At 36.3% G+C, this 21,829-nt stretch overlaps 1 protein-coding gene across 1 annotated transcript; it reads right to left on the bottom strand.

Annotated features, from left to right (window-relative positions):
• Positions 1-1,077: 1,077 nt before the first annotated feature.
• Positions 1,078-10,659, bottom strand: LOC139733650 (phospholipase A2, minor isoenzyme-like). The gene is made up of 4 exons (XM_071644464.1): positions 10,569-10,659; positions 5,515-5,677; positions 4,047-4,189; positions 1,078-1,202 (listed from the first exon to the last, which is right to left on the bottom strand). Exons 1-4 carry the CDS (start codon positions 10,657-10,659, stop codon positions 1,078-1,080), a joined length of 522 nt encoding a protein of 173 aa, XP_071500565.1.
• Positions 10,660-21,829: the final 11,170 nt, after the last annotated feature.

The raw sequence follows: 21,829 nt of genomic DNA, 5'->3' as shown, positions 1-21,829 counted from the left end.
ATTCCGAATGTCCGAAGATGCGTGGGATACGGCAAGTTTGTCGAAAATGATCGACATAACATATTTACCCTCTCAGTCCGTCTCTTCATTCGGCCCTTAACCGATTCCGCCTCCTTTATCAAAGACAAAGTCTGCCTTTTAGGAAGCCAGCCGTTGAACTCGCGTGTTAACACGAGATTGACTTTGATTTATTTTGACAGTTAATCAGCCTAAAATCTTCGTATGAAGGTGGAGCTAATCGTCGAGCCAGCCGAAAAGTTTATTGATGACACTTTTTTTAATGGCTGAGATATCCAAAACAAAGAGATTCTAATAAAAGTTGGGACTAACCTTTTATGAGGATAAATTATTTATAATGATAATTAATCGCTTTGTTATACTTCGTTCGTAAGGAGTTCTTACATAGTATTATAATATGTTAAAACACGTCGCACTTTGTCGAAAATGATCGACATTTTACCTCTCAGTTCGTCTCTCCATTCGGCCGTTCTTTCTATCTATATATTTCACACGACATCAGAACGACATCATAAAAGACGTATGTTCTCTTTCAGTTCATGAAGTTTGTAACAACTTTTGTCATTCAAAATGTACGCAGTGCATCGTATAACCACCGGCTGTATTTTGTGGTAATGCCCTTAAAAGGATTGGAACCTTCATTGAAATAAGTGTGTGCCCCCAAAGCTGGCCATTTATTTTTCTTTTTGTATATTGTTATCACATTCAGACTTGTCACTCATGTATATCATCAAGCTCCGATGACTTTTTAAAATTCATATTCATCTACCCACTCCATAAGAGTAAGTCGATTTTTTTTAGATTAGTTGTGATGTTTATGGCACTAGACGAATGTATGTAAAAACTAGTGCGCAAAACATTATGCATCGCACAAAAAAAAAAAAAGTCGAATGCAGGCATTCCAAAGACACTATATGCACAATACAGTAAAATGGCCACATCAAAGGGTAACTGATGTTAGAGGGAAAGTTAATTTTGTCAACATCCCCCGAAGCAATTGAGAAATAAAGCGAGTGGAAATAAAAAGATTTTAATGCTACCATGGAGATATTCCATTCATCAGCCTCGGCACAATTCCTTTCGATTCAGTTTTTTGAGCTCCGCATTGTATGGTGCTAGAGAGAAGCACAGCGCTGCCTGTCGGTCACACTCGCACAACCCTTTAGAGCACGACCCCTTTGAATCTGATGGACGAGGAAGTAGAAATAGATGAATATGAGATCATGCAACAAAAATATATTTCAGATAAATACAAAGACTCTGAGCCGTTAGAGAGAGAGGGCGTTGGCTATGATAAGAATTCCGATGTGAAATGTCGACGAAAAACATAGTATGAAAAATCTATTTACAAACACAAAAGAAAAGGATTCAATTGAACGATACGAAATGGGGGGGGGGGGGGGCAAATTCATTACGACAATGAAATGCCTAAGTTCACGCATACTGAATGCAGGAGCTGCTTATTAAACCGAAATAATAATGTTCAATAAATCCTTCAGAAGCAACCCAGTGAATGCTTGGCAGCAACGTTTTTGCAATGATGAAATATGAATTTCAAGCATCGAAAGTATCAAGGTCTTGAATTTAGTCCGAAGGAATATTAGATCACCAACATAATGAAACGAGAAGATAAAGGCATCCAATTACAACGGAGAAAATCATTTTGTTAGTGAGTGTAAACGCCATTGATATTCTGTGACTATAATTTCTAAAACATTGTAGATACTGATATAAGGGCTCTAAATATCTTTATGTCCAGCTAACATACTTAGGAGGAATCTTAAAGCATTGCTTTGTAGAAACCACCCCCAAACGAAAAAAAATAAATAAATGAATTCATCTTCAAGGCAAAGCATCGAACTATTTAAAAGGTTTCAATTTAATCGGGAGTAAATTCTTATAAAATAAATAACAACATACAAAAGAGAATAATGTATATAAAAGACTAGAGTAATGACTAGAATTTGCAATATGTGAAAAGCTTTTAAATCCCTCGTGGTAAATAATGTATGACTATATTTGCTAATCATTAACTACCACAGATTACTGCATTCTGTTTTTCAGCTAAAGTTCTGCTTTATGTAACTTGCTGTCTTCCCTGAAATTCAAGCTCCATCTATATAAGTTTATTTAATTATTTATCTATTCAGTTTTATTGAAAAAAAAGAACAGGGTAGTCACGTTCAGGGCCAAAGGGCCTGCTTTTCAAGTGAGCCCTGTTACAAATAATACATATTGCGAGTAAAAATCACATAATACAACAGCAACAAAAAAGAGAGCAAGCGAACACATAGAAACAAGCAAGATGTGATATCTACATAAGTAAAAAAAGATACAAAATCAACAAATTAAAAGCAAAAACAGCAGGAGATTACCATATGCAAAAGCAAAATAAATTATGTTAACAGAATGTACAAAATTAATGGCCAAAAAGTGATATGGCAACGAGTAAAAAGTACACTTTCACACTTTGTTCAGAATATTGAAACATTGCAGGTAGGTTTACACAGTGTAACGCAAACAAAAAGAAAAGAGAAGAAAAAAGTAGTCGAAACAAACATATGAAAGGTAAAAGAAAAATGTGAGAAAATAGAGATGCGTTATCATACACAGATATAGATTCAAGGATTAAAAAAAATGTAGCGCATATAAAAATAGTACCAAAGGCAAGATCAAAAATCATAATATCATAATGTACTAAAAACAATGAGCATTAAGAAACATAATGATACAGAAACAAATGCATATTAATATGTATGAACTCTTAATTGCTCATCATCTTAACATATCAAAAAGCTGAGTTTATATTTGCTGATCGAATTTGTCTTTTAAACCTTTCGAGACAGTTTGACGATTGAATAAAACTGGGAAGATTGTTGAAAAGAGAGCAAGCGAAGAAGGAAAATGTACGTTTTTTGTATTCTGTTTTAGGCATGGGGATGAACAATGGGCAAGATAAGGCATATCGACTTTCGTACGTTACTTGACGCCTTGTAGCCATAGGACATAAGTATGATGGGGCTAATCCGTTCAAGACTTTATATACAGCTACGCAGTACTGATACTCAATGCATTCTTGTACACTTTGCCACCTCAATCTGTTCAACAAGTTGTGAACGGGAGAATAATAGTCTGCCTGAATGAATGTTTCAGCTGAGGGCTTTTCCAAGTGACATCGCAAATTCGATCTTTAACATGTCACACCACGTGAAACAGAAGAAACATGTCCATAAATTGAACCTTATGCTTCTGCTAATGTATAGCATTTACTGGCTAACAAAGGCGCTATAATGCCTGATTTGATGCCACGCCATGGCAGCGACATGCATGGCGAACTTGAAACAATCACACAAATACCTCCCTTGTTTGTTTTCCCCCTTAGAATTCTAATTTAGTCCTGTACAATTCATTCATTCGTTTTGAGGTTGAAACGACACATGGATGAAATTATAGATAGAATGATTCCATATTGTATTGTATATTCCAGGACAAACCTGTATCTCGTTCCCTCCCCCCTCCCCCTCCCCCTCCCCCTCCCCCTCCCCCTCCCCCTCCCCCCGCTTTGGGAGCTCATTTCGGGGAAAATCCCGAAAAAAAAAATCATTGAAATAGGGGGACCTTTAATACATTTTCCAGAAATAGTTTTGATTAGGGATAGTGCGTGCTTATTGTGCATGTTTGGCTGGCTTTCTTTTCGCAGGACATTTTACCAAATGCGTCGTATGCACGTCACGCTGGTTTTACGTACACGAGCAGGCTTCCCGTCCAAATGTCCATGATGGGGGGAAGTGTTGATGGCTTTCCTTTCCAAAAGCCCGTGAAAAGAGTCAAAACCCATTTCCGTCCTTAGAGGGGATATCTCTGGGAATCTGGAGCATGCATATCCCCTATGTGTCTGGCTGATCGCCTGAGGTGGGGGGGGGGGGGGGGGGGGTTGAGAGGGAGCGAGGACTCGCTTGCCTAGCTCATTGATATGAAGAGGGAATGCAGGCAAGCACACTAATAACATCGACGCCATCACAACTTACGGCATTCGATCCAAAGTGCGCCTTCATAGATCCACCTGTTGGTCTTTTTGAATCGGTATGGCTGGAGATAGACATGGGCGAGGGATCTGCACGTCTTGGTTTCCAGGAGAAATGTGTAGCAGTCATCATGAATCTTGCAGCACCTACAGGGAATCGAACAATAGGAGGATGATTGTGATGATAACGACGAGAACAATTCCAGCAATTTCAGTCATGAAAATGATGATTTCACTTCAATTATCATTTTGGTTCATTCATTCATTTTTATTTTCAACAAAGAATATAATGTCCCATATAGAATATTTTATCAATATTTTTATGCTTCTAATATTGACACTGTCTGACTTATTTCGAATATTTAAGTATTTGGATATAATGTATTCTTTATGAATATAGACATCAGAGAAGGGGAAAAACAGACAATGAAGAAATTCCATTCAAACAAACATTGTGATTATGGCCTGGCAGCATTTAGTCCGTGTTTGTTTTTTAATGGGAAACTTTAGATTTTCGCGACGAGGACGTCCGGAGGAAAAATAAAAACACCTGTTCTGGGCATGCGCAAAATTGCTTATCAAAATCGATCTCGCGTAGTTTGAGTTTTCACTACGCGTTCTGGGTCATTTTTGCAACCGCTTAATTCACGACACCAGAGAGAGCATTGATCATATGGGGCGCCATTTTACTTTGTATGGGCTGCGTCTTTGCGAATTCTAAAGCAGATATACTTTGCAACACTATGCAGGGAGAGAGGAGAACGGCCAACGCACTCGTCTAAAGGTTAGCGCAGCAAAACTTCTCCATTCGTTCAATGAAACTCAGAGAGGTGGGAGTTTGGCCGTATTTCAACATGTTCAACATCTCAGTAGGTTTGAGGACAGTAATCAACATTACTCTGAATGTTTTCTCTATTTATTTTGTGTGTTATGTGTTTTAGAATAGTAACAAGTCATAATGTCCAGAGGCCGTTATCTAAGTCAAGCCATTTGCTTATCGATAACGGTCTCCTCCACCTGTATACTTTAAAATATACTATGAAACATATTATGTACGTCGTATTATTCTTATGATTTCATACTGAGCTGAGCACTCTTATGTATCTGTTCATGTGAAAATCTTCTATTTTGTCATAATTGATTTCCTTTATACAAGTGAAGAAATAAATCTTAATGGAATAGAAAATGAACCATGGTTTCCCTCGACGTGTTTCAAAAGCGAGGTCTGCAAATCACAAGTACACCTAATAAAAGCCAAAGAAACATAACAGGCTGCAAACAGCTGAATAACCTTAGGCAAAACACAAAGGACATGTTGTTGTAGCATCTGTTTTTAATGAGAATTCTTTGGCATATTTTACGAGTAACTTCTCACACAACTCAGCGCTTTCGAAAACCTGCAGCTCAAGTCAGATGACCACGTCTCGAAATCTGCAGTGGGTTTGAAGAAGATGGCGCTGTTTAGATCTCACCTGTCCACACCATCCAAGACCGCGCCCCGGCCGCCGAACCCGCAGTAGCAACCATAGTTGTTGTAGTCGAGGGGCCAGCGACCCGTCATGCACTTTATCATCAGGGCGAATTGGGGAAGTGAGCGGGCAGCCCTGGAAAGGTGGCTTACATCCTGGCTAATATCTTGCCAAAGAAGAAAATGATACAACCCGTCGCTATGACTATAGGGACATGTATGCATTTTTCTAGTCGACATACATTTAGTTTCATACTTGTAGTCTATAGGTATGCATGTTTATATACATTCAGCAAAAAAAAAGTAAACACTTTTTCGAGTCAATATTTTTCATATGATATTTTGATGAAAAGCAATGTATCTTATACCATATTAAACGTTATTTGATTGACTATCGAACTAGCAGGTCAACATAAAGGGAAACTTTACGTATGAGCAACCACATTCATTTTTTGTCCTCCAAGGAACAAAAGTAAACAATGCAAACATTGACATTTCTTTTTATTTCGAAATGCCCTTCAAGATAACAATGATGACAAAGACCATTTAAATACAATGAGAGACATGAATGAAATAGCAAAAATTATTTTTCTTTATCTCTTTACAACCTCAAACAAAATCAAAGTGGGAAAAGTGGGGAAAATAAGAAAAGAACTCAAACTTCAAGTGGCATCTAGGGAGTAAGGGCATAGATGATTAACAGAGTATCTGTTTTTAATTCTTTTAATGTAGTAATTTAAGAATTCATCAGACAAATTCAAGAACCAACTGTTATTTACAATTTTCCTGACTTGAGAAATCAATTCAAATTTCTACCATTTTGTTGATATTGCTCATCACATTTCATTTGAATTTACATTTAACAGAAGATTGTTCATTTCCCTTTATTGTTTGAGCCTTTATTGATCTTTTGGGCTTCGGGATATTATAGAGATCAATTTTGTTCTTATTGCTACATGGAAGAGCAGCTATACGCATGAATGACAGCTTGTTTATTTTTGCAATTTTTAATTTTGTGCCTTTGAAGAGAAAAACGAAGGTGTTCACTCATGAGTAAAGTTTCCCTCCTTATTGACCTACCAGGTTGATAGCCAATTAAATTACCTTTCATATATGGTATATATACATACCTTCTAGCCAAATATTCTATGAGAAATATAAACTTGAAAAGGTGTTTGAATTCTTTGTTGCTGAGTGTATATATATATATATATATACATATATATATGTATGTATAAATATATGTATATGTATATATATATGTATATATATATATATATATATATATGTATATATATATATATATATATATGTGTGTGTGTGTGTGTGTGTGTGTGTGTGTGACTGTGTACTTACACACTTACTGTATATAGGTGAGAACATGGTGAGTGTGGATATTTTATTAGGTATTCTATATGGTCACAGATTTTTGGGCCTTTTTTTTTTAATTTGAACTTGCACGGGGTTAGCCAAACTTTTTTTTTTTTTTTAGCCATGCATTTTCACGCTTAATTTTGTGTTTGCTTAATGAGTGACAATATGTGACAATGACTGAAAAAGTGAAATTCAAGACCCCTGAGAGTAGAATCATGCATTTGTTTTTTATTGTTGTTGTTTCAATATAAATGTATTGAAAATATACTTATAGACAGAGATCTCCAAGCTCACATCATAAGTGAAGCGACAAAGTCATTATGCTTTGGTTTTCGTTTAACAATTTGCAAATATACAGCTAATGCTAACTTCAAATAACAAAGGAGACAAATTTGCATCGACAAAATTGTACAAAAAGCTATTACGAATCTGAAAAAAGTAAACAAACATGAGACTTACATGCATTTATCAATGTCAACGCTCTAATCTACCGCAAAAGCTCATAACACACTTTGGAATTTCCACTTTATATCAAAGTGTCAAGATAAAGACATGTTCGCATCACTGCAAAAGTGAAGAACATAATATTCTTAACTCCATCTTGCCGTGTAAAAAAACCATCAACAGACACTTTTGAGTTATTACATTGCAAGCGATTTGGCTGCAGTACAGGCACAAATCAAGTAAAGATATATTTCCTAATTCGGCTTCCTGTAGTTTGTCATACTTTTAAAGAGAATGATAATCGTGTTGAAAAGCATTTCTGTCCTTAAAAAGGAAATGTTCAAAAACACCTGCTAATGTGTCTTTTACATAAGTCCCTGCCGCGCATTTTTTTTTTTCGTTTTGGTTCAGTTATGCAGTTTCACCGAGTTTGCCTCATGCTGAGTGCGTGGTAATGTGTGTGCATATTATGTCCGTGTGGGCGTGAATGATTCTAGTTACTTACAATGGAAACATTTGCTTTGTTAAGAATTATTGCACGTGAGTCACGCTAAAAATGTTACTCAAGGACGCAATCCTGGGGGCATTTTGAACACTCTGTTTCGAAGCTACGTCATCATTACCTTGCAATCAACGTCTTTGATTACGATCACTGGAATTACCTCATTTCACTTGCATGTGATTAATTGATTAGAGATTAGTTCGATTATGATTACGACAATACTATTATCATTGTCGTCCAATACCATCATTATTCATAGTCATAATGAAAAAAAAAAGAATAATACCTATGATTTTCGTTGTAAAGATATTTTCGACGGTTATCTTACTTATGGGAATTATTATTTGACCATGAAAATAAAATCTTTCCAAGAGTATAGTAAAAACTTGAAAGAAAGAAAATCGCCACTTATTAACCACCGGGAATTAATAGGTCACCTTGATACTTGTGCTCAGAATTCACTTGAAAATTGTCATTTTATTTTGCATAACAACTCCACGCAAATAATCTCAACCCGTTTAGGACGTGTCCCGAGTATACTCGAGCTGACATCTTCTAGGCTGTGGACTAGTCCCGAGTATACTCGGGCTGAGAGAGTGGTATTGTCCACCATTGAAAGCAGTGATTTAAGAATGTTCGAGCTATCACACTTGGTGATTATGTGTATGTCAGTTGTATCACAAAACATCCTACCATATATATGTATATATTTATATATATAAATTCGCAATAAAAGCCTATATGTAAGGAGATATGGCTATTCTTCTGAATAAACCATAACTGTAGACGGATCATTCTAGAAACAATTCTATTACACAATTTGAATATTTAACAAGACTTAGCGGTGATTATACTGAATAAAATTTTTACATTGGTTGTTTCTTTCCCTAACTCACATTTTAGAGCTATTATGAAGCTAACTAAAGCTTGGATTTTGCTTTATCTGCAAATGGTAGATAATGCCTTTAATCTAAATATTTTTTTTTCATTTCGTATGCTCTTGTGGCTGATTACATCTCTGTGGGTGCAACGGAAAGAAGGCGAGTGTCGAGACAGGAACAACCCATCTGCCTATACGATGTGCCTTTACATTTTGTCATACGCTATAGCCCGGGGCTATAGCGTATGGCAAAATTTAAATGCACATTAAAAGGTTATAACTTTACCATTGTCTCAAAGTTCTGATTTTTGAACAGTTTATTTTATTTTTTTTTGGGGGGGGGGAGGAGGGGGAGGGGGATATTTCAGCTATAGCATTGCACTCCTCTGGATAAAAGTCTTTCTAAAGCTGTCACATCTTGTTTTCATAATAGTGGATATATTGTTTTATATTGCTTCTAACTATTTATGATACATTTTCTTCTATGACATCATCGCCCGTCACTATAGTCTGCAATGTACATAAATGTAATATTTGTAAAGTCTTCCATCTAACACCCCTGTCACAATATTCATCTATCGTATTGTATCTATGTATGCAATCTATGTATGCAAGTTGATATTCTTATTCACTTCCATAATCGTGTGTGTTTTGCCCTCTTGATAACTCATGGCATAATTCTCTAAGGTTCTCAAAACTTGTTTTAAAATTTGTAGACCTACATATTCTCTGGGAACTGTGTTCATCACAATTATATGTTTTGCACCAACACTTATGTTTACTCTTCCCCTTTTAACGTTAAATGATGGTTATCACAATGATGATAATGACTTGCTATAATTAATGATTATATTTCTTTGAAATTTAATGACCTAGTTCTAAGAGGGGAAAATAAGTTTACATACGCGTCTTCATTTGCAATCAAATCTCATCCATGTGACTTTTTCAAGTTTTTTTATGGATCCCATCATTATTATAAACCTCAGTCAACAGTTACGCTATTTTAAGGATTAGTTAAGATGACAGCAGAAATACCCGGTTCAAACGAATCTGTAATATTAGAAGAGTGATATTTTGATAATTTCTCATATTTTACTGATCTATTACTTTCAGTTTGCCGCTTTTAACCCAAATGGCATACACGTTAAAGTAGATTCCCTTTTAAACAATGTATCAAAAACTTCAAAGTACCATCTAATATAGTTTTCTCAGCAGCCAGTGGTTAAGTTGATGTCATTGTATAAAAACAGGAGTGTACAATAAGTTTTCATTCGAGGACACAGTTTCTCGCGTCTATACCTGCCTGTGGAAATCAACCAGTTACAGCTGTATTCTATTACTCTGAAACTCGTGTAAGACCTAAGTTTAATTTCTAGATTTCATTTTTTTTTAAGACTGCATAAAGCTTCAGCCTCTTCTTCTTCTTCTTCTTCTTCTTCTTCTCCTCATCCTCCTCCTTCTTCTTCTTCTTCTTCTTCTTCTTCTTCTCCTTCTTCTTCTTCTTCTTCTTCTTCTTCGTCTTCTTCCATACTGTGCACAGCCTCCTGAGAGTATACTCGACACCAATAGCAGCGACATCAGCTATCTAATGAATTTTGTGGCGAATGAATTTACAATGGCGGCACACGCCACTGATTTCAATACTATTTGACAATTTTTGTCATAACTCCGTTTCATAACAATTTCGAATAAATCATAAACACTTCACTGATTAGTCCCTTACCTTAACTTCTGCATACCGTTTTATTATTTGACGAAAAAAAACCCCACCATAGAATAAAGAAGCATTTGTGAATAATTTCATGTCAGGGTTCATTCAAGTCTATCGACAATGCACAATTCCGTAATGTCCACTTACCGTCTGCCAGGTTCTCCACCGAATCAAGCGCCCACAACGGCTGACTGACCAGTACGAGACCGTATATCACTGTCAGCTGAAATCCAGTCATTCCTGTCTCAAGAAAACAAAAAGACAAAATAACAGAAGGAAAATAATGGGAAGCGTTACATAAACTACTATGCATGCATAAACAATGCTTGTGCTTTTGTGAGTATAGTTAAGTTCAAAATAAAGGTTATCAGACCTGCAATAAGCTAAACATTGCCTAGTTTTGCAATTTGCCGTGAGATACATAATTATCAAAGTAACACAAACAAATACAATTTGAAAACATGACATAAAAGGGAAATTAAAACATCAATAACATGTATGTACACGCAATCTACAGCACAGCACGAAACCATTCAAAAGTAACAAAAATCTAAGTTCATTAAAAAAAAAATGCAGGCAAAGGCTTAGTAATAAGTTTGAAATGACAGGTGTGAATTACCCTTACAAAAAATTAATTTCTTCCCATAATGCTAATGCTGCCATTTGAAAAAACAAACAAACTATTATCATATTATATATTAAAATTTTTATATTTCAGTTTTCTTCAAAACCAAAGAAGAATGACAGTAGTTTTGTAGAAAGTAAAGTAGATGTAAATGTGTGTACACGTAGTGGTAGAGTAGTTAAACGTTCTTTACGCCTTGTTTTGTAAACATGTTTATTTATATCTGTTATTTTCACATGTACATGTATATTATCACTTATATTTTTGTATTCATATATTGTAAATATGTTTGTACTCTCATACCCCGAGAGGGGGTCGATCGAGTCAATAAAATCTGACAAATCTAATACAAATCTTACGAATTGTGCAATAACAATCCTGAATACTATTTAGTGGTTTTTGGAGATTAGTGATGGGGATGGACTTAAATAATTGAATTTTGATGGCATGATGAGGTAAGTTATGGGAGGATTCATCCCCTTTCAATACGGACATACAAAACTTATTGTAACGTCTTCACAGAACATCTAAAAAGTCAGTGCATGGTATCATAAATAACTCCATTGCAAAGCGCATTTGGACATGAATAATCATACTGCAAAAAGTCCGGTGTTAAATATGAAACACCAAGCTGGTGCTAAGTTTTCGGTGTTCGTTTGTGGTGTTAGATCGACACCTCCGGGTGTCACTTCAAAATGTAAAATTGTTTTTTTTTAATAGTTTCTTAGTTACTGTTTTTTATTGTTGATTTTGAACTTCAACAAGACGATCAAGAATTTTCCAATAAAGTACTTGAATTTTGAAAAAAAAAGTTGTGAACACAATAACACCACAGTAACACCACTTGGTGTGGTCTCTTATTGAAGCTGCGTGGGTGTTATACCATTGATATTAACATCAGCAGTATCAAATCAACACCATGCAGTGTCATTGTTGAATTAACACCAGCGCAGTGTCAAAAATATCTCAAGCTGCAGTGTCAAAGTAACACCATGAAGTGCCAGGTGAACACTTTTCAACACCATCACAACATACTTTCTACACCTGTGTGTGTGGTCCTCTATTGATACTTGATCGGTGTTACATTTAACACCCGTGGTGTTAAATCTAACACCGATGTTTTTTACAGTGTATAGTGCATGGCTAATGCGCTACATAAATATATTCTCATCATTATCATCATTATTCAAAATTTTAGCCTGAAGAAGTAACTATTGCTTTTCCCAGCGAGGTATAGAGACAATCTACTCCTCATACTCTAACGAAGTTTGACGATTTAAACAGTGCCGCACAGTTCTCAGAGCTCTGTTTTCTTAAAAACCCGTGATCTTCTAAAGCGTTCAGGAAAACCATTCATCCAACTTCATGTGAAGAAGTGCTCCGCGTTGGTTTTATTGCGCATAACGAACCGTTATTTTTACAAATGATAGCATAATTACCCCCAAAAAATGATATTTAAAAAGATTGTTTCAAAGAAATCCACTAACGTTTAAACTGGCCATCCTCTCATTCATGATTATGTTCAAATACCTGAATCATTCATATCTTGTTTGAAGTTCAAATGATTCAATCTCTGTGTCTGAAAGTGAGTAAGTAATAATGCAAAAATAATGCTACATTTACAGAAATCTATGAATTATGATTGCTGTAAAGATCCGTTTGTGAATGAAAGTAACATTAATCTTATAAAGAGGAAGACAGTATAGCAATCCGAAGGACAGACTAGAAGGAAGTTATTCCATTGAAGCGGATATCCTTACTGATCAAGGATACAAGTCACGAGATCAAATTTAAGTTTCCTTAAGTTGTCACCACATTATTATCCGAATCCCACGTTGGCGTCGGTTGTCAAATCATCATAATTAACAATGACAGGTATCCAATTATTTAATGAGTTATTATTCCCTTGTATCTATTTTCTGAATATGAAATTAGATTTTGTACCTGTACGGCCAGCGGAGTTACAATAAAGATATTACCACGGGTATAAGCACAGTCACCTTTGATTCAAAGGCACAATCACTTTATTCAGTTCGACTTCTTACCTTATGCGTAGGCTCAGGAACAAAAGCAAAAATATCTGTTCACATTGAGCAGAATGATCGATGGAATAACGAAACGAGGCCTTTAAACAGTGGACCTTTCGAACTAGCGCCTTTCTTGCTTAAAGTGCAAGCTGTGTTTTCTCTTGGCATTGCTTGGCATAATCTCTCAGTAAACCAAGAACCCTGTGTACTGCCCATGCTTACCTGTTGATAAACAAGTAAACAAATAAAAAGGAGGGTTACTAGCGAAATCCATGTCCACGAAACTCTCCTGATTATGTCAAATCTATTTTAACAAATATGAAAGAAGAGCGGATATTTCATGCCAAGTTTTCTGACTCAACGAAAAAGAAAACCCCAACCCTATAAAAAAAAGACAGAAAAAAAGACAAGTTTGGCATAAGTAAGAAAAGTGAAGGAAAATTCTCTTCTTTTATTTTCCCCTTGTTTAACAAACGTTATGACTTAGCTTCAGTCTACATATAATATTTTGTCTTTCTGTGTACAAAAGTGAGGCTGTTGTTGTTATTTGTACTTATGTGGTGTTTATTTGCCTAAAATGTGCCTCTGTGTGTGTGTGTGTGTGTGTGTGTGTGTGTGTGTGTTTCACACTGAATTTAATGTGTAGCTAGACAGCATGAGAAATACATGACTTTAACGTGACATTTGAGTATAGTGACCGCGTTTATCCGGAGTGTCCACTCCATTAGTCCAACCTCACGCTAGCCTGTCAGCTAGAATTATGGATCAAACTCGAGCAAGAGGACTCGCATCGAACGATTTAAAAAACTATCAAGATCAATAACTAGAGGCCCGGGTTCGAACCCGAATCTGGACTGAGCAATGTTGTGTGTATACATACCGTCCCTAATAATAATATGGAGGTCCCTTGTGTGAGAGAATAACAACTCATGCACGTAAAAGATCCCGCTTCATTCATTCATCGCAAAGAACAGGGTGTTTAACCCGGTGAAGTATTCCCACCTCACATCCAACTGGACCCCATGGAAGACCAGCTTAACGTATAGTTGAATCAGTGGCGTATCTAGGGGGGGGGGGGGGGGCAAGGGGGGCACGTGCCCCGGGCGCCACTCCTTGGGGGCGCAAAAAAAAACGAAGAAGAAGAAAAAAAAAGAAAAAGAAAAGAAAAAAGAAAAGAAGAAGAAGAAGAAGAAGAAGAAACTCACCGGAAAGGGGGGGGGGGGGGAGGAAGAATGGTGGGGAGGGGGGGGGGCAGAAAACGAAATAAAAAAAAGATAAAAACAAAACATAATGATGACTCGGACAAAATGACAATGTTTATTGTGTTCACACAAGAATTCCATGTTATGTAAGCTGAAATACAACAATTTTCGGCTCGCTCGCTGCGCTCGCTCTCTAAATTTCATATAGAAGAAGAAGGTAAGAACAAAATGTGATGATGACGCGGACAAAATGACAATGTCTATTGTGTTCACACATGTCATTTTATATTTAGCAGGAAAAATGTTTCACGGAGCAGCGGCTGCGATTTCTTTCGTTCTGAAGTGATCGCCAATTGGATCAAAAGAAGGCGCCAACGGTTTCGAACATACGGGGGGGGCGCCAAAAAAATCAAACAAGATAAGAACAAAACGTACTGATGACGTGGAAATATACAAATTTCGGCTCACTCGCTCGTACTAATTTAGATTATTTCTTCAAGTCCTCAGTTTGTTGGTAAAAATCGCTTTCTATAAGGCCGTCACTATATCTTGATTAATTAGAATTGTAAGATTTGATAAGCAAAAAATGACAAGAGTTCCATGTTTTGTAAGCTGAAATACAAAAATTTTCGGCTCGCTCGCTGCGCTCGCTCGCCAAAATTTATCAAAACAAAAAGGAGGTAAGAACAAAACGTGATGATGACGCGGAAATGTACAAATTTCGGCTCACTCGCTCGTACTAATTTAGAGTATTTTTTCAAGTCTTCAGTTTGTTGGTAAAAATCGTTATCTATAAGGCCGTCATTATATCTTGATTAGAATTGTAAGATTTGATGAGCAAAAAAATACAAGAGTTCCATGTTATGTAAGCTGAAATACAAAAATTTTCGGCTTGCTCGCTGCGCTCGCTCGCCAAAATTTATCAAAACAAAAAGGAGATAAGAACAAAACGTTTTTTTTTTCATTTTCATTTCATTCATTTATTTTTCATTTCCAACAAAAACATATAAATATATTACAAAAATTGAATACAGTGCATAAATTTCATCATACAAAGTAAAGGATAAATTTACAGAAAACTTGTAGGTATAGGAAAATGTTGGAAATGGGGAGGAATGCTAAAAAGCTGAGCTTGTAGGCTGCATTCCCCCCACACGTAATACAAGAAATTATATGATCGATAGACTGATAAGCATTGAAAATAGATGAAACAAAGAAACTAAGACAAAAAGACCTATAACCTAACTTATCCGAAACAAAAACCCTGAACAAATCCCTACACTACACTAAGTCGCTGTCATGCCGGAAAAGAGAGGAGAGAAACAAAATAGTATGTGAGTGTGTGTGTGTGTGTGTGTGTGTGTGTGAGTGTGTGTGTGTGTGTGTGTATGAGAGAGAGGGGGGAGAAAGCAGCTTAATGCGTGGTGTGAAGATAAGAGACAAAAAAAAAAAATAGAAGGACACGAGAGGTAGTGGATGGATGGAGCCGCTTAGCTGTAATTCCAATAGAATATAAGGTTGGATTTTACACTTCTTTGCAACCAATAAAGAATCAACAATTCTTATAACTGTTCAAAATATTTTTCTTCAGATTACTCTTAAAGGAACTTAAACTTGGAGATGTCCTCAAACTGTTAGAAAGGTTGTTCCAATATTTAGGTCCAGCAAATGTAAATATAGAATGTGTAAACATTGTTCTAGTTAAAGGCAGATGGAATTCATCTGAGTGACGAGTTGGATATTTATGGAACGAGCGGTTTCTCGCAAACATGCTTGTGAAGACAGACGGCAACAAATTATTAGAAAGTTTATACATAAATTGGCCAAGACAATAATAATAAATATCAGTTATCTTTAAAATTTTGTTTTCAGAAAATAAAACATCGGTGTGGGCTCTCCAAGAAACATGACAAATTATTCGAAGAGCTTTTTTCTGGAGACGGGACAGTCTGTCGAGATATGATGGATGTGTGTTCCCCCAAGCTATGATGCCATAATTCAAATAAGGTAAAATCAAAGCTGAATATAACATTAAAAGGGTGGGAATAGAAAAATAATATTTAACTCTATTAATAACACCAATATTTCGAGATATTGTGTGACAAATACTATCAATATGTGACTTCCATGAAAGTTTATTGTCAATAACCAAACCTAAAAACTTCATTGATGCAACTTCATCTATAACTATATCATCTATTTTTATATTATTAGGAAGATTATTTAAAGTATTACTAAATAATATACATTTAGTTTTAAGAAGATTTATAGACAACTTATTTGACCTTATCCAACATAACAATCTCTTTAATTCAGAATTTAACAAATCCACCAAAATATGAGGATCTGAATGAGAAAGAAAAACATTAGAGTCATCAGCAAAAAGTACAAAAGATAAAATATTAGAAGCATTTATTATATCATTTATATACAAAATGAATAAAAGAGGTCCCAGTAAACTACCCTGAGGTACACCACAGGTGACAGATTGGTTGCAGGAGTTTTGACCAGATAGAAAAACATACTGTTTACGATCAGAGAGGTAACTCCTGAACCACTCCAAGGCCTTGCCACGTATACCATAGTGACATAATTTGTGAAGTAATATTTTATGATCAATGGTATCGAAGGCCTTGGAGAGGTCCAGGAAGACACCCACTGTGTGATGAGCCCTATCTACTGCTTTGGCTACTTTTTCAATAAAGGAGAGAATTGCTTGAGAAGTGCTATGTCCTTTGCGGAAACCAAATTGTGAATCAGAAATGATATCATAAAAATCAAGAAATTTAAGGAGTCTAGAATAAACAACTTTTTCTAACAGTTTTGAAAACGATGACAACAATGAAATTGGTCTATAATTACTAATATCTTCCTTATTACCTTTCTTATAAATTGGGATTACTTTAGCAATTTTCATTCGTAGCGGAACAACACCACTGCTTAATGACAAATTAAAAATGTAAGTTAAAGGTTCAACAATATTCTCAGCTATATTTTTCAAAATAACGTTATCAATACAATCAGGTCCCGAGCTTCTTTTACTTTCCAAACTCATAATGATATCTTTTACTTCATAACTAATAATCGGATCAAAAAAGAATGAATTTGAGTTGGGTAATTTAAGAAATTCATAGAAATTTTTTTGACAAGCAGGAGTTTTATTAGCAAGATCATGTCCAATCTGCGAAAAGTAAAGGTTAAATGCATCTGCAATCATCACAGGGTCTGTCTACGTGATGATGACGCGGAAATGTACAAATTTCGGCTCACTCACTCGTACTAATTTAGAATATTTTTTAAAGTACTCAGTTTGTTGGTATAGATAAATCGTTATCTATAAGGCCGTCAATATCTTGATTAGAATTGGAAGATTTGATAAGCAAAAAATGACAAGAATTCCATGCTTCGTCAGCTGAAATACAAAAATTTTCGGCTCGCTCGCTGCGCTCGCTCGCCAAAATTTATCAAAATTCATTACATTTAAATCACCCTCAAAAGACCCCTTTTAAGGGCTTGAAAAGCACATCATGTGGACTTTGCTTGAAGTCCCTACCGGGATGGGGTTGGGTTTGAACACTAGTCTTTTTCAGAAATTAGGGGCGCAATTTTCGCGCTTGCCCCGGGCGCCGTTTTCCCTAGATACGCCACTGAGTTGAATATGTGCTATCCTGCCATCTTCTCAGATGGAATGAATAAACAAACAAGCAAACTATCAAAGAATATGATTAGCTATCTAACACACACATGCACACCCACCCACACCCCGTATCATGGAAATTATACCCCCGAGGACAATAATTACCCCCGGCTAAATACTAGTTAGTGATAAGGTTAGAGTAAAGATTGGGGTTAGGGTTAGGTTTAGGGTTAGAGTTTGGGTTGGGGTTAGGATTAGGTTCAGGATTAGCATTAGGATTAGGGTTAAGGTCAGGGGAAGGGTATCAAATGGGGTAATTGCCGAGGGGGTAATTGCCCTGGAAACCCACACCTATCTACACACTTTTTCATGATTTTTTTTCATTCGAATTTCGTTCAATATCATAATCGTTTTCACAATGACAACACGAATACAAACAATGCTTTCGTGTAGACACACACACACACACACACACACACACACACACGCACACACACACACGCACACACACACACACACACACACACACACAAACAAATAAATTCGCATCGTCAACTGTGATTACGTCCTTATCTCTCAGTCTTTGTCACTTTTGTCTTAGCTCTCCTGGCTTTGAAATCTCTGTCCTCTGGAGTTCACGTTCCCAAGCACATTCCTTGAAGGAAAATCGCATTTGCGTTTCTCCAAAATCCATATCTGCTTAAATGAACGTCTAGGGAGAAGGATAGAGAAGGAGTGATTTGAGCGCTCACCCGTCCTACTGTACAGAAATGCTATCCCGGTGCAATTGTTTTTCCCTGCCGGGGCCCCGGCCGACCATCACTCGGTCCTCACCCACCTTGACGAGTTGAGTGCCTCTACAAATCAGATTCAATCGTGCAGAATTAGGAGTCGATGAGACTTCAATATCCCGCTGAACAGAGCATCTCGACCGCATACGCCGGTCTACCTACCTGCATATGAACGCAGTATTTACAGCTACATTCGTTGCTAGATTAGATATACATGTGATTTTCGTTGTCTACATTCTTTGAAACCACAAGGTACAGAAGCCAGGCCTTACAAAATTATCATCGTACTTAAAATGAATGTGAAGCGACCCACCTAATGATTTTGAATTCACTTTATCGCGGTTGTACTTTACCCTTACATGTTTGAATCTATGTACCCTCTATCTCCCCGCTTTTTTTTTTGTGTGTGTGTAAAGTAAACAGAAACAAAGACGTAGATAAAATGTTCGTAGCATGTCTTCTTTCACATGCATAATGTGCATGCACAGCGTTTACGCCATGAAACAGCTTTTAACCCATGCTTTCTTTAACTTATTTAATTCATGTCAATATTTACCAAGATTAATCATTCCCTATTGAGAATTTAAAATCCAAATCAACAACAAAAAAGGAAACAAAACAGATACCCACCAGAAAAGGATGTCGATTATGTGTACAAATCAGAATTAAAAAAAAGACGTTATTGAGGATAAATATACAATTATACTGGTTACTGTATAGACAGCAACTTATGGCAATGCATTGCTAATTTAATACCAGAACGTATGACAGGTATAAATTCACTTACGAAACATGTTTCTGTAAAGTCCAAACTGGAGAATGAGAAGCTCTCAGGAATCTTGAATTTGAATATCAATGTCATACCGTTTAATCTAGATTATCCAATTTAGTATGATTTCACTTTATTTCAGTTATGTTGCTTTCGTTTCACTTCACTTTATTTAAATTCTATTCATTCCATCTAATTTAGTATCATATGAATTTATTTGATTTCATTTATTTCTACTTGAGTTATCTTGTAGGAGATAACTAGAAAAGACTACATGTACTTAAACAGCAAAACATACACAATCCCATGTGTGTTAGATAATATTTGTTTGACAAAAATTAAGCGTATAGGGACTGTCCATTCAAGATTTAACAAAAACGGGAAGCATCAGTCGCCTATGGGATTTCAAAATAAAAGAAAATACGAAAAGAAACCAAACAAAACGAAACAACAACAACAAATGTATGAAATTATTTGTCATTACAAATGAAGTGGATGAGGAAGTGATAAGAGACATTACAAACCTAGCAAAGACAAATTAAGGAGAAGCAGAGCCCAAATATGAATGTGGATTGAATGAAAGCAAGCAGCAATATTGGCAGAGAATATCAGTGAAACTTTGAAGAAAATCGGACAAACGGTTCAGAAGTAATGAATCTTTAAAGTTTTTTACCCTTCATCGCTGGATCATCAAGGAGCACCGATCTGAGGTCAGTGTCAAGGAGACCACTACATGTCATGACGTCATCAACATAAAGCAAAATATAAAGAAAATTGAAGATTAACATGTGCATCTTTCAGAAGGCAGGTTAAAAAAGAACCCGGATCAGTTAAGATTACGAATTCGTTGTACGATTTACCTCAGACCAATAAAGTCTTGCCCATCTGACACTCACGCAGTTACAGGGATAATAATTGAGTAGACAGGATCGAGACAGAGACAGGAACGAATTAAAAAGTACAAGGTCACTGATAAAGGGAAAATGGGACTCACTGTCACTCTTCTGTCATGTCTGTTATCCGATTTCGACACGATTTAGACGGCTGGTAATGTAGCACCTGTGTGATGAATTCCATTATCAGTATTATCGGAAATTTGTTTACGTGCAATGTCGATCAATCAATGTTGATTGGGCAAAAAAAAAAAACATTTCATTTCATTTGTTTCATTTGCAGCCAAAATCCAGTTGCAAATAAACATTTACATACACAAAATCAACACAAAAGTGTAATGGAGGAAAATACCATGGAATGAAATACAATAAATGTGATGTCTTTTAAAGACAAATGCAAAATTAAATCGATTGGAAATGGAGGGGACTGCTGAAAAGGCAACTAATTGCAGAACTAACTTAACTAGGCATAATGTCATAAAAATGAAAAAGAAAGACACAAAGAAATCCACACACACAAACAAGAACAAGGCAGCATTCGGAGAATAAAAAGGGTTTTAAAAACTCTTATAGGAATGATCGTGAGCCATGTGAATGTCAGAATTTCAGATCTTGGCACGACAGGAGAGTGACGCTATATATTCCTGACGTCATGAGCAAAAGTTTTCAATTCCTACACCAGGATGGGTGGGTGCTGTCAGAAAGGACACAATGTTTGTGTACATTCCGCTATTTTTCCTCATTCAATGTCAACGGTATTTGATACGAGATTACGAATGACAACAAAATAATTGCCATTCAAATTTTTCCCACCGCTTCCTCTTTCTTGGAATTGCTGGTCATTATTAATTATGGAAGGAAACGTAGAATTTGATACCTGTATAGGATTATATGGATCATAAACCTCCGCTCTGATTTCATATTTCTTTCTTTTTCTCTCGTTTCCCCCTTTATCGATGCAAATATCAACTCTCATACTCCTCCATTTTAGACTTTTCCTCCATTCATCTGTCTTCTTCTCGTTACTTCTTCTTTCCATCTCCTCTCTCTATCTCACTTTTAGATATGCTTACTTGGCAAATGCTTCCCGTACAGAACGGCGCTAATCACCCTTCCGGGACGGCGGATGGGGGTTGGTGCGGAAAGGAACTAGGTATATGGGTCATCTTGATAAATATGATGTAGGTTAATGTTTCATTTCTAAAGGCATGTCCCTTTGGCAACCGAGCCAAATGCTATCAATGGTGCCATAGAATGTGCCACTGAATTATAGGGCAAATGAGACTAAGGATCTACCGATTTATAGTCAGACTGACTCGGGATATACGCTTGTACGATTCTGCACCCATTCATTACCCATAACCCATTAATGTATTTCATACTCAAATGAGTTTTATTTTTTAGATAATGACTTTGATTTGCAATTGCCTGTAGAAATCTGGGGGCTAGACAGGACAGGACACC

The sequence above is a fragment of the Diadema antillarum genome, unplaced genomic scaffold (genome assembly GCF_040938485.1).
Source record: "Diadema antillarum isolate AM-2024a unplaced genomic scaffold, OU_Dant_1.0 seq00000486_RagTag, whole genome shotgun sequence".
Lineage (NCBI taxonomy): Eukaryota > Metazoa > Echinodermata > Echinoidea > Diadematoida > Diadematidae > Diadema > Diadema antillarum.
This window is presented reverse-complemented; position numbering and strand designations above follow the sequence as displayed.